General features: G+C 43.8%; 1 protein-coding gene across 1 annotated transcript in view; it reads right to left on the bottom strand.

Moving 5' to 3' along the window:
- Window positions 1–3,659: 3,659 nt before the first annotated feature.
- Window positions 3,660–12,368, bottom strand: part of Mettl8 (methyltransferase like 8) — a 91,503-nt gene continuing 82,794 nt past the window's right edge. Inside the window, 4 exon segments of the mRNA XM_021194510.2 lie at window positions 3,660–5,540; window positions 6,309–6,332; window positions 6,334–6,374; window positions 6,898–7,004. Coding sequence (XP_021050169.2) covers window positions 5,313–5,540; window positions 6,309–6,332; window positions 6,334–6,374; window positions 6,898–7,004 — 400 coding nt within the window. The 3' untranslated portion in view covers window positions 3,660–5,312.

The raw sequence follows: 12,368 nt of genomic DNA on the forward strand, positions 1-12,368 counted from the left end.
TCAAAAAAACGTTGAAAAAGTACACGCTGAGCGCTGTGTGCACGCTGCCTTGTAGGCCGTAGACGCTATTATTAATAACAACACCTCCCATATCCAGGGCTTGGAATTTACAATGTGCTTTCACAAGGCGAGGAAAAGTACCCTCAACGTGTGTGTAGTCTACTGATGACTTACAGAGGCAGGCAGGAGGGGCAGGGGCTCTCAAAGAGGGCTATTAGCGATGCAAATGTGAAGTCATTTGCTCCTGTGAGGAGCATAATAAACATCAGAACCAATTAGGTAAGAAAGCCGGACTAGATCTGCTTTAGAACTGGGGAACAGCAGAGGTAGGGTGAAGCAGTTCAGGGAGATAATGAGAGGATGCAGTCATTCATGCCACTCTGGCTTTTGTCCCCCATCCCCAGGAAGATAACTATTTTCACATACCAACCAGCTTGTGGCAATGATTTACAAGTACTTAATGGTAGAAAACGGGATGTATTCGCAGTTTGGAGACCCGCTGCATAGGGAACTCGCACAAGTATGTTAGCAGAAGTCAATGGCACCTGAGTGTTCCAGTGCACAATGGGAAACGTGTAACAGAAACCCCTCATGAGTAGCCTCGAAACCCTCTCAAGCAGAGCTTCATGGGAGGATGTTTCCAGGTAGACAGTACTCCAAAGCATCTTTCAGAATTGGTGAAAATGGAGACCGTACTTTTAACCAGTGTGGAAGATGAAGGAACATACCTTTTTCTGTTGGGGAAAATGGACTCTCTGAGGTGCGGCTCCCTTGGAAAAGGGATCTTTAAATATCAGCTTCTGTCAACCATGGTCTGGCTTTATGGATGTGAGGAGGGTTAGAATTCCACGTAGTTAGCAGACACTTTAGGCTAATACCCAAACAGATATATTTGTGACACCTCGAGATTTCTTAGTATCTGCAGGAGAAATTCCAAATGGCCCTTCCCTTGGCTTTCTCTCCTTAAATCTGCTTTTCTATCTGACAGCAAACCTGAAAAAGGAAGCTAATGAAGGTAGGCTAAGTGGAAAAAAGACCGATCAGAGGAACAGAAGATGGGGTGTGGTGGTGGGGAGTAGGATCTGGAGGGACTACGGTGGGGATGTTCAAGGATTAGGAGACGGGTGCTGGAGAGAGCCCAAGACAGCCCAGTTTGTGTCTCAGAGTCCAAATTTGGTTGATGTATTTTTGAAGCTTTTAAAGGTTAACTCACATGCTGTAATACATTATAGAAAGATATGAAGCTGAATTTTACTGTGCCAGTCAAGAGGCTGGCTTGAATCTGCTATTTAGAACTGAGAGAGACAGTACAATTTACATGTGTGAGAGTGTGAGAATAATTTTACCTTCTGTTGTTTTTTAAAACCACCTTGGGCCATGGTTTTTAAATGGAGACACGAGAAGATCTGTTGGGGTTCCCATAGCAACATTTAACTTATCTAAACTGCCCTGTTGCATATCATACTTTCATGACTGTCTTGGCTTTTAAATGTAGACTTTAATTATGAAATACAAGTGAGTTAAGAGTCTTGGGCAAATTCTGACTCTTCCATTTACTGATGTGTGCATATTTAAACAGAAACCGTGACAACTGTATTTCTACGGACTTGCCACCAAAGGCAAATTTATTCTAAAGGGGCCTGTGGTTTTCTTCAACCCTGATCACAGACCTTACTCCATTTTATATGCCACAGACAAGTCTTCAACAGGCTTCTCTAGATCTTTTTGTAAAACACCATGGCTGGAATGAACCAAAATAAACCAACCAAGTTGGATGGCTCCAGTTTGGAGAGGAGAAGTCCCATCTTCACAGTGCCACACTTTATAAGCTGACTTGCCCCGCCTCTCTACCAGCCCTCATTAACTTCTATGCAGACTGCTCTAGTGTGACTACTTGGAGAGTCAAGGACTAGTCTGAGCCCATCTCCTCCAGAAGGTTGATCCTGCCCCATTTCCCCCGCACAGCTGTTCTCTCCATACAGGAGTGACTCCTGCCACCTGCCCTGTGTGCTATGATGATGAAGTAAGAACTGAAGGGTTTTCCTAAAGATAGTTCCCTAGGCACTTTGCCCGACTCCGTCTGCTCTGGAAATACCATCAGTTAAGCTATTCTGTCCCAATAGGCCCCAAGGTCGACCTGTTCTCAAACTATGGGGTTACAATTTGTGCCCCAAATCAGGTCTGGCCATTGTCCTCAATAAGTCAATTAAAAGAGGCAAACTTGCTAGGTATGGTGGCACACACCTTTGATATCATCACTAGAGAGGCAGAGGAAGGTAGATCTCTGAGTTCAATGGCAGCTTGAGCTACAAAACAAGTTCCAGGTCAGCCAGGGCTACAGAGTATGTCACTGTCCCAAACTAAACCAAATAGCAAAGCCCCAAACTGAAGTGAAAAACAGAAAACACTCACTGAGTGTGGTCACACTGGAATAGGGGCAGAGACCCAGAGAAACTCCAAGTTGGCCTAAATCTTCAAGAATGAGATTAAATTTTAAATAGAGGGCCAAGGACAGGCACATCTAAGCAGTGTCATCGATGTGTGGGCCTACCATTGGGCCCTTGGCTGGACTTTAGTCTCGTCCTAGAGGTGGTCTGGAATTGTTAGAACTGTGTGGAATCTCTCTCTGGGACACAAGTTCCCCTCTGGCTGGTATCCTTTCTGTCTCCCAGCATGAGATTCCTGGGTGAAAGTTCCACTTCTTTGGGGTCCACTGTTTCAACAGTCTGACAGTGAGCCTGAGAGACACCAGCATCTCTTTGGAATATCTTCAATTCTGAAGGGTTACAAACATACAACCCCAAACAGTCTAAGTGATTTTATGAAAAAGTCTCACACCTGGAAATCTGAGCCCCCTGGAGGCCAGCATTACAGGATCACTGCCCTGTACTGAGGCTAGCCTGGGCTAGGAGTCAGATCTGAAGGCCAGCACTACAGGATCACTGCCCTGTGCTGAGGCTAGCCTGGGATGTGAGTCAGATCTTAAGGCCAGCACTACAGGATCACTGCCCTGTGCTGAGGCTAGCCTGGGATGTGAGTCAGATCTGAAGGCCAGGGTTGCAGGATCACTGCCCTGTGCTGAAGCTAGCCTGGGCTGTGAGATTGTTTCAAACAAGCAAAGAATTAAGGAGGGAAAAACTTTTGGATCTATATTTTCCCAGACCACTGCTTTCAGAGGACTATGCATTTCCTCCCAGTGATTTATTTCCTCATCTGCTCTTTCTTAGATCAGGGCTTACAGAGACTACACCTTGAGAGGGCTGCTTCTTCAGGTCTCTATTTAAACCTTCAGAACCCCAAAGACTGGACTTGGGGGGGAGTCCCCTTGATCTCTCTATCTTCTCAATGTGTCCACACTGAGTAAGTCTCCTTTTCTATTTCCTATTTTAGTTTGGCTCTTTTAATTGGCTTACTGAAGATGGGTAACCAGACCTGACTTGGGGCACAAGTTGTGAACCCAAACTTCGATAACATATAATGAAAGCATTCAGTAAACACTATATAATGGGGGACTTGTTTTAGGTACTCTGTTTTTTACAATGGGCAATTAGCAAGCCAACATATTTTCTTTCTGAAGCAAGGGAACAAATACATTTCGAGTTGTTAGGAGAATTTTATTGAATAAATGCCTTAGTTTAGCAATGATAAAATACCCTGACAGTGAGGCTGGCAAGATGGCTAAGGGGTTAAGATTACTGGCTGCTCATCCAGAAGAAGCTCCCAGTCCCCATGTGACAGCTTTGTTGTATAGTGGTTTCCTTCCAGATTGAAGCATTCTAGCTCCCAGGGTTAAGACAAAAAGTAAATAACTCAAAACAGCTTCAGGAAGTCCCTAAAATTGACTAAATTCACTAGGGACCTCCTTCCCAAGAATAAATAGTAAACACCACTTTCAGACAAGTCAAGATGCCAAGAAGCAGAGACCAGCTGCTGGAAGAGGCTTAGAACTGAGGCACCTGGAGAGGGCACTCTCCAGTATGTTGAGCAGCCTGCAGGGTGCGTGTGCTCCTGGTTCCCAGTTTTTGTGAGCTGTCACCCATGCTGGGGTTGACTTTGGTGATGCAGCTGTCTTTGAGTCATTTCTACTCCTGTAAGCAACCCCTTATCCATATTTTTGTAAATGACCCTAATAAAACTCACTGGTTCACTAAATTGAACTTTAGTGGTATCCATACTTTGTTCTGTCATGGACTCCCTATTGTGGGTGAGTAGACAGTGTATATTGCCTCTTCTCAGGAAAAGTCTGTCATACAACAGGCTCACAAACACCTATAACTCAGATTAGGATCCGATGCTCTCTGCAGGCAGAGATACCAATGGCCTCTGCAGGTACTAGGCATGTGCATGGTGCCTAGACATACATTCAGGCAAACCCCATGCACATAAAAACAAAACAAAACAAAACAAAATCCAACAAAAGCAACTTATGGAAGAAAAGGTTTGTCTTAGCTCACAACTCCAAGTTAACAATCCACCCAGTTACATCAGGAAGTCAAGGAGGCAGGAACTTGAAGCAGCTGGTCACACCCATGGTCAAGAGAAGAGTGAGCATGAATACAGGTGTGCCAGGGCTCAGCTCACTTCTCCCACACTACTCGGTTCAGGGTCCAACCTCCAGGGAATGGTACTGCCCATAGTAGACAGGTCTTCCCACATTAATTAACACAATCAAGACAAACTCTCACAGACGACTGACAAACTGAGACTCTTCCTGGGTGGTTCTAGAGTGTGTTAAGTTGACAATTAAAACTGGCCACCACAGCACAGACAGTGTCTCAAAGATGATCTGCATATCTAAGAATAGCCCGGAAGTGATGTTAACAAGGGCCACACTTCCCCATTTTTTTGGAAAGAGAAACTAGAGTTGTATTTTACATGCTAGTGTGTGGTGGTGGTGGTGGTTTGAGAGAAAATAGATAAGAACAAAACAAAATACAGTAACCCTTCATCCTGAGTCCCCTAAGAACACAGCACACTATGCCACTGCTACTGGCTGACAGCAGAGGGCAGTTTGACTGCTTTACCACACCCAACAATAAAGTAGATCATTTTTCCACTTTTGAAACATGGATGAGTTACATTTCTCGAAACGATATGCCTTATATCAGCTTTTTCACAGTCATACAATTCAAGGGAACATGGTTAGACGAAACAAAACCAAACATACATTTCAAGTTCTGAAAACCCAGAGGGTGGGAGACTCTTTCAAGTCACGTCCGTGTTCTTAAAATGTCCCAAGAGCACTGACAGCAGAGCAGCAAAGCTGCAGATGCTCTGCTGCTCACCTTTGGGAAAGAACCCTTTGAACAGTATCAGGCCCTGGTTTCGTACTTTAATGTGACGCATAGTTCAGTCCCGAGAATGCGGTGAATGCTAATTTCCACTCCGTGGAGTTCAGGGGGATGATGGTTTCTGGAATTTTCCTTGAATCCACACTCGGTGCATTTGCACTTGCTTTTTCCTATTAACTTGCAAGCGATGATCAACCAGATTTTGCTTTTCATGTAATCCGGCCTCACAGAACATACGGTGGATTTCCCCTTGGAGACAAGAGTGGCAGTCAATGATATAGCATGTGGTGGGGAGAGAGGGGTAAGACCCAATCGAATGCCACGGAGGACTGCTCATCAGATTCTTTTATACCAAGAAGCATGAGAGCTGGGTGAAGGAAACCCACAAAGCCAAGTGGGGTCCTTTTATTGCCACATACACTGTGAGTACAGACAGGCTGACGGATGGGTCATCCCGATCAGGGTAAGTTACTGTGAGCCGAGCTGTGGCAACAGCTTTCCATACTTTGACATGTGCCTCCTTTTTGAGCCTTTGCTTAAAATGATCCAAGATCACATATTATAAAAGGCTCTATTAACTTTGGAGAAATCCCTGAACGCACAGTTCACTTGGCGTTGTAAGAAATATTTACTAAAGACAAGAAATTGACTACTGAGATCGAATTTTCTATAGACTTATAAAAGTAAAATTCTTTCCTCTGGCTGTGGCATGTTATCAACTTCTTTCATATTCAGGCTAACACTAACTCCCAAATTACACCCTGCATCTTCGCTCCAGTGTAAGAGCGAAACGACTGACTCTTTAAACACAGTTTAAACTGGAAAAATACTGAAAGGCAAAAGGCCATTGCACGCTTCTGTGTGGCACTGTTGTAAGTACCAGGGCATGAAAGCTTGTGGTGTTTAATCAGCACTGTGGCCTCGTGCTCACAGCTTCTGAGTGTGTTCCCGCTAACTGATGTGTGAGGAGAGTTTTCATAGCTCATCGCTTACCCTAGGCTAGACTCATCAGCATACCTTTTGTAAAGAAATAGGCTCTGGTACCATCTCCTCGGACATAAAAGTTTTCAGATAAACAACGCCCTAAAATATAACAAAGAGAAGAACTTAATATTCCATTAAAAGACAATATAAACCCAAACGATTTGACATATTTTTGTTTTGGTTTGGTTTTGGTTTGTTTTGTTTTTCAAGACAAGGCTTCTCTATGTAGTCTTGGTTATCCTTGAACTCTCTCTGTAGACCAGACTAGCCTTGAACTCAGAGATCCACTTGCCTCTGTCTTCTTAGCGCTGAGATTTAAAGGTGTGCACCACCTGGCATACCTTGTAAGCAATTTTAAAATTACGTATATTTAGAATTGTGTATTATATATTAAGATTAAATAATTATTATAATAATTATTTTAAATTATGTGTATATGTGTCTTATGTAGGCATATGCACATATGTGTGGGTGTCTGAGGAGGCCAGAAGAGGGTGTTAGACGGCCTGGAGCTGGAGCTATAGGTGCTTGTGAGCTACCTGACGTGGGTGCTGGGACCCAAATCCCCTTCAGTAGCAGCACACACTCCTAGCCACTGAGCCACCTCTCCAGCTTCTATTACCTTTCTTAAAACGAAGCTGAGCGTTATCGTATCTTCCATGATCCCGAAACAGTAGCATCCCTCCGGGCTTCAGCAACCTGGACAGTCGGCGGACAACAGATTGCATCCTTTGAAAACAAAGTAAGATAACCTATGTGAAAATGTTTTATATGCTAGGGTTAACCTTCTCAGAGACAAGGTAAGTAGATATCAACAAGCCAAAGGAACCATACACGAAAGAGAAAAAACCAAAACCACAAAAGCATTTTGTATTGAAGGAACCAAATTCAGAAGTCTAAGTGTTTCATGAACTGAACTCAGCTGGGAATGTCAGAACTTGATGTCTCATGTCAGAGCTGAACCACAAACCACAAACCTGGTACAATGGTGCATACTGTGATCCCAGACTCTGGGGCTATAACAGGAGGATCATGGGTTCGAGACCAGCCAAGGCTATAGTGCCACCCTGTCTCCAATCAACCAGACAACTCACCCACCCATTTGCTTATGTTTCTGCCATTGAATAAGGTAGGGGACAAAGGTAAAGGAACTTTATCTTTTTCTATAAAATTAAACAGTATGTTAGAACGACTACAAATTTATATAGCTAAACAGATCATCTTTCTTCCATGCTACTTCATCTCCTGCCTTCCTTCTTTCCCTCCTCCTTCCTTCTTTTCTTCCCCCTTCCTTCCTTCTTTCCCTCCCTCCCTCCCTTCCTTCTATTTTTCCATGAGTGTGCATGCATACCAGCATGTATATGTAAGCCCAAACTTGACATCAGGCAGGGTCTCTCCTAGAACTAGATTCTGGCTAGTCTAGCTAGCCACCTTGCTCCTGGATCCTGTCTTTGCCCCCTGAAGGCCAGGAGTTCAGGCAGCATCCATGCCTGCTTGGCCTTTTGACCTGGGTCCTCAGGCGTGCACAGCAAGTGTTTTACCCGCTGAAGCACGCCTCCTACCCCTGACTTCCTTAGTAAGATGAAAGGCCCTGGCTCACTCCAGACACGGGTTATTTTCCTTTCTTTCTATCCTGCCCATGTGCTCACCAATCTCTTTCTGTCTTCTTACTTCTCCCCTTTGCTGACTTCTCTGTCTCCCGTTGGCAGGTCCTTGGGACAAACAATTCCCTCCCCAAGCCCAGAAACAGAACTACTTTCTAATAATATACTACATTATCCTTGGTAATTCTTCATGGATATTACCAATGAGTTATCTGACTTCAAACAATGGTCTGGTTAAATCACATCGTTGTCAAAACGATATCAAGATTTTAATCCAGAGGGCAAAGGTTTAATTCTTATAGGGTTTTTATCGTGAATCTTTCCAATGAGGTTTCTACTGCTTTCTAATCAAAAGCATCTCTCCCAACCAAACACTATAGCATGCTGGGCTATGTGTCCCGTGTTTGTGTATTCATGGTTTCCTCTCAAGAAAAATACTTTTTTCTTTTTTTCCCCTTACTCTTGGCCTGTTTTGACTGTAGTTGCATCCCCATTTGCAGCTCAACACCAAGGGGCTCTTGCTTCCTTCTTTACCTCTTTCCTTTTCTTGCTTCCTTCTTTTTCCTCTTTACCCATTCTGCTTATGTAGCATGCAATGAAATATGACCTCTTAAAATAGATCGTGACTTAGGATTTTGGGTTCTGTGCTCATGGCCTATGTTTTATGGGCCATGGACTAAAAAGATTCAGGTCTTTGCTGAGTGACAGGCTTTAGCTCCCCACAGAGCTCCACTGGAGAGGACTTAGGGGAGCCAATAGGACAGGGCCGCAGGCATCTGACTCCGTGGCAGGGAAGGGGAAAGGCAGCCTATAGGGCGAGTCTCTGTTGTCTCTTCTACTTTTGTTTGATTTTGGCTTTTAAGACGGGGTTTCACACTGCAGCCCAGGGTGGTCTGAAGCTCATTATGTGGCCCAGGCTGGCCTTGACCTTGTAGCAGTCACCCTGCCTTAGCCTCCTGAGTGCTAGTGTTACAGACATAAGCCATCACACCTAGCCCTGCTTCTACTTTATCTAAGTCACTTAATGTTGCTACAGTGATCTTATTTTGAAAAGGTGAGGAGATTAGCTCAGATAATTTATATATTCCTTTCAATTAAAACAATACTTATGACTGCCACGATGGCTCGGCAGGCGGAGAGCACCTGGCACGAAGGCCTGGCAGCCTCAGAGGGACCCATGTGAGGACAAAGGGAGGGAACCAGCACTACGGGTTGGTCATCTGGCTGCCACATACATGCTGTGGGGCACACAGCAGCACATACACATCTCACACATACACATACCTGCACATAGTCACACATGCACATACACACATTCACACACATATAATACACACACAGTCACACATGTACATATACACATTCACACACATATCACACACACACACACACACACACACACACACACACATCACACATACATTTTAAAAATCCTAAAAAACTCCATTTAGTGGACTAGCGGGGTGAAATCCAGCTTCTGCCATGTCACAAAGAAAGCAGATAGGGAGGAAATAAAAGCTGCTAGGAAAAGAAATCTAAACAGATAAGAAATATGACAGAAAGCAGTGGCACACGTAGGTGAAAGTTTTAAAAGCTGGACTACAAGCCAGCTTTTAAAACTCTCAGTCCAAGCTCCATGCGGGGATGCTGGCCTAGCGTGTGTGAGGCCCTAAGCTTCATTCACAGCACAAGAAAAAAGGAAAGAAGCATAAACACATGAAGGGAAGTGTTAAGTCTTTGTTCATTTCAGGCCATTTTCATGCTTACATCAATGGAAAAAAGAAATCTTGAGTCTGGAGAAACGGCTCAATGTGTAGGATCCATGGCTGCTCTTCCAGAGGACCTGGGTTCATTCCTAGCACCCACATGGCAGGCAGCTCACACCTGCTTGAAACTCCAGTCTAGGGGGCCCAATACTCTCACACAGACATATATGCAGGCAAAACATCAATGCATATAAAATAAAAATAAATTTAAAAAATCCAAACCTTAAAAAAGTACAATTTCAAGATAAATTTATTATGTACAGAGCAAAATCTCTGGAATTATTAGTAAAATAAGGATGAAATAAAAATTTACAAAAATAAAAATCCAGCACGTCACTATGCAGCCACTGTGTAAATCCTTGCCTAACATTAGAGTGTGTGGGTAGGACAGGGGTGGGGGCTGCTTTTCCTGTCAGTCATCTGTACTTGGGCTCCTGGGAATCATGGTGGGACCAGGCTGGGAACGAAGTCAGTAAGACAGGAATGGGGAAAAGCCCCTGTCGTAGTTGCTTCTCCTGTTGCTGTGGTAACATACTTTGACAGGAGCAACTTGAGAGGGAGAGCTTACTTTGGTTTACAGTTCAGTTACAGACCACCACAGCAGGGAAGCCAAGGGGTCAGGAGCTGCAGCAGTTGGCCACACTCCTTCCAGTCAGAGAGCCGAGAGCCATGAACGCACGCTGGTATTCAGGTCCCCTTCTCCATCTTGTTATAGTTCAGGATTCCTTGTACCCCCAAATCTGGTTGTTCCAGATGAGCAGATCCTCACACATACCAGCCTTTGTTGTATGAACGTTGCCCCTCACCCCAAGTTGTCCTTGATTGGTTAATAAAGATGCCTACAGCCTGTAACTGGACAGAAGAGAGGTAAGAGGGGCTTCAGTCCCCAGGCTTGGGGCCATGAGGAGGGAGAAAGGAGAGACAGGCAGGAGAGAAGGCGGCACTGTGGGGTAGGTGGAGTGGACCATAAGTGTTTGGCCATGAGGGCTGGCCAGCTGGAGTAGAACTGGCCCAGGAGGAACATGGCAAGTGATAATATCTCAGGGTTATTGACCAGGAAGTAGACAGAATAGCAGAGGGTTGATATCTGGCCAGCTCTAGTGCTTTAAGGCTTATTACAAACATAAAGGTTTTACATCTTTTATTTGGGAACTAAATTATCTAAGGTGGGGTAGAAACCCCAAATAATATTTACCACAACAGGCCTGGAACTCACAGAGATCCACCTGTCTCATCCAAGTGCTAGGATGTCCAGCCCTTTCTTTAGTTTGTGCACTTCAGCTGATTACTGTCCTTATCTGCCCCTGGATAGAGTAAGAGGAAGGGACAAAGGATAAAAATATAACAAAGAATAAAAATTCCCCACTATTTGTTGACTACTCACAACATGTATCTTATATTTTCTTTTATGTCAATGATTAGAAACACAGTTAAGGGTCTCCTGTAATCTCCTATGAAATACTTCCACCTAAGCTGCTACCCTCAGACTCAGGATCAAGCTGAATTACTGCCATTTCTTTGTTTCTGATGATAATGAGCTTCTTTTCTAGAATGTTCTTCGATGCACATTCACAATTATGGTCCTAAGTGATCTTAAAGACACTGCTAAGCCATTTATTTATGTTTATTGTCTCTCTATTCATTTCACCTCACTTTTATTTAGTTAAATGATGTTGACTGATTCTTTCGCCTTAACCACCCAAGTAGCTGGGACCACAAGTATACAACTCCACTCCCAGCTCATTAACCCGACTGTTCATTTCTATATATAGGTAAAAAAAAGCTGCATTGATATGATACATTTGAATTTATTTTATAATAAACAGAATGAATACTGCATAACAAGAGTAAGAATCCTAAGATATCTGTGTCCCCTTATTAATATTCAATTCAAATTATGATAAAATACATTCTTTGAACCAATCTCAATCAGTCATTTTGCAATCTTATTTAGAACCGATGCATCTTCTGCCTTAAGAACCAAATAGGAATGCTTGCTCCTTACTACCTACACTCCCCTTTTAACCATTCACAGAGGGAAGCAAAACACAGAGGTGACATCTTGACTATTCTGCAGTAGCGCCAATGGATGAACGTATTTATCAGAAAAGAAATACATTGTGGAAACAGAGGGGAGAGTGGTTTGATGGAACCTAGTCTATGCATATAAATATAGCCTTTTTTGGATTATTTTGGGAATCAAATTTACCTCCTTAAGTAGAAAAGTGCTCAGCTTTGGGTGGGCGCTAAGAAGCCAGCACATGTCTTAGCAACTTAACACGCAGGACTCGCCTTCCTCTGGGAAGGAATCACACTATCAAGCAAAAGGAATCTTATGCAGGTCTGTACCCTCTTCCTGGGGACTGTGAAATCTTATAAAGATCACAAGTCCTGTTGGGTGGGCCTGGTGGCACCTGCCTGTAATTTCAACAGTGGGGAGGTTAAGGCAAGGAGGGTCACTCAGGGTTTGAGGTCCACCTGAGCTAAGTAAAGAGCTCAAAGTCAGCATAGGCTACATGGTGAGACTCTTTCTCAAAGAATCAAAAATAAAAACCAGTGTCATGGAAACGTAAAAATGTAACTCATACTTTGAAGGGTAGGGACACTCAGTAGAAGAGCATGTGCCCAACATGCGTAAGAGCTTAAGGTTAATGCCCAGCAGGACACGCATGCACATGCACACACACACACACACACACACACACACACACACACACACACAC

The sequence above is a fragment of the Mus pahari genome, chromosome 3 (assembly GCF_900095145.1).
Source record: "Mus pahari chromosome 3, PAHARI_EIJ_v1.1, whole genome shotgun sequence".
Lineage (NCBI taxonomy): Eukaryota > Metazoa > Chordata > Mammalia > Rodentia > Muridae > Mus > Mus pahari.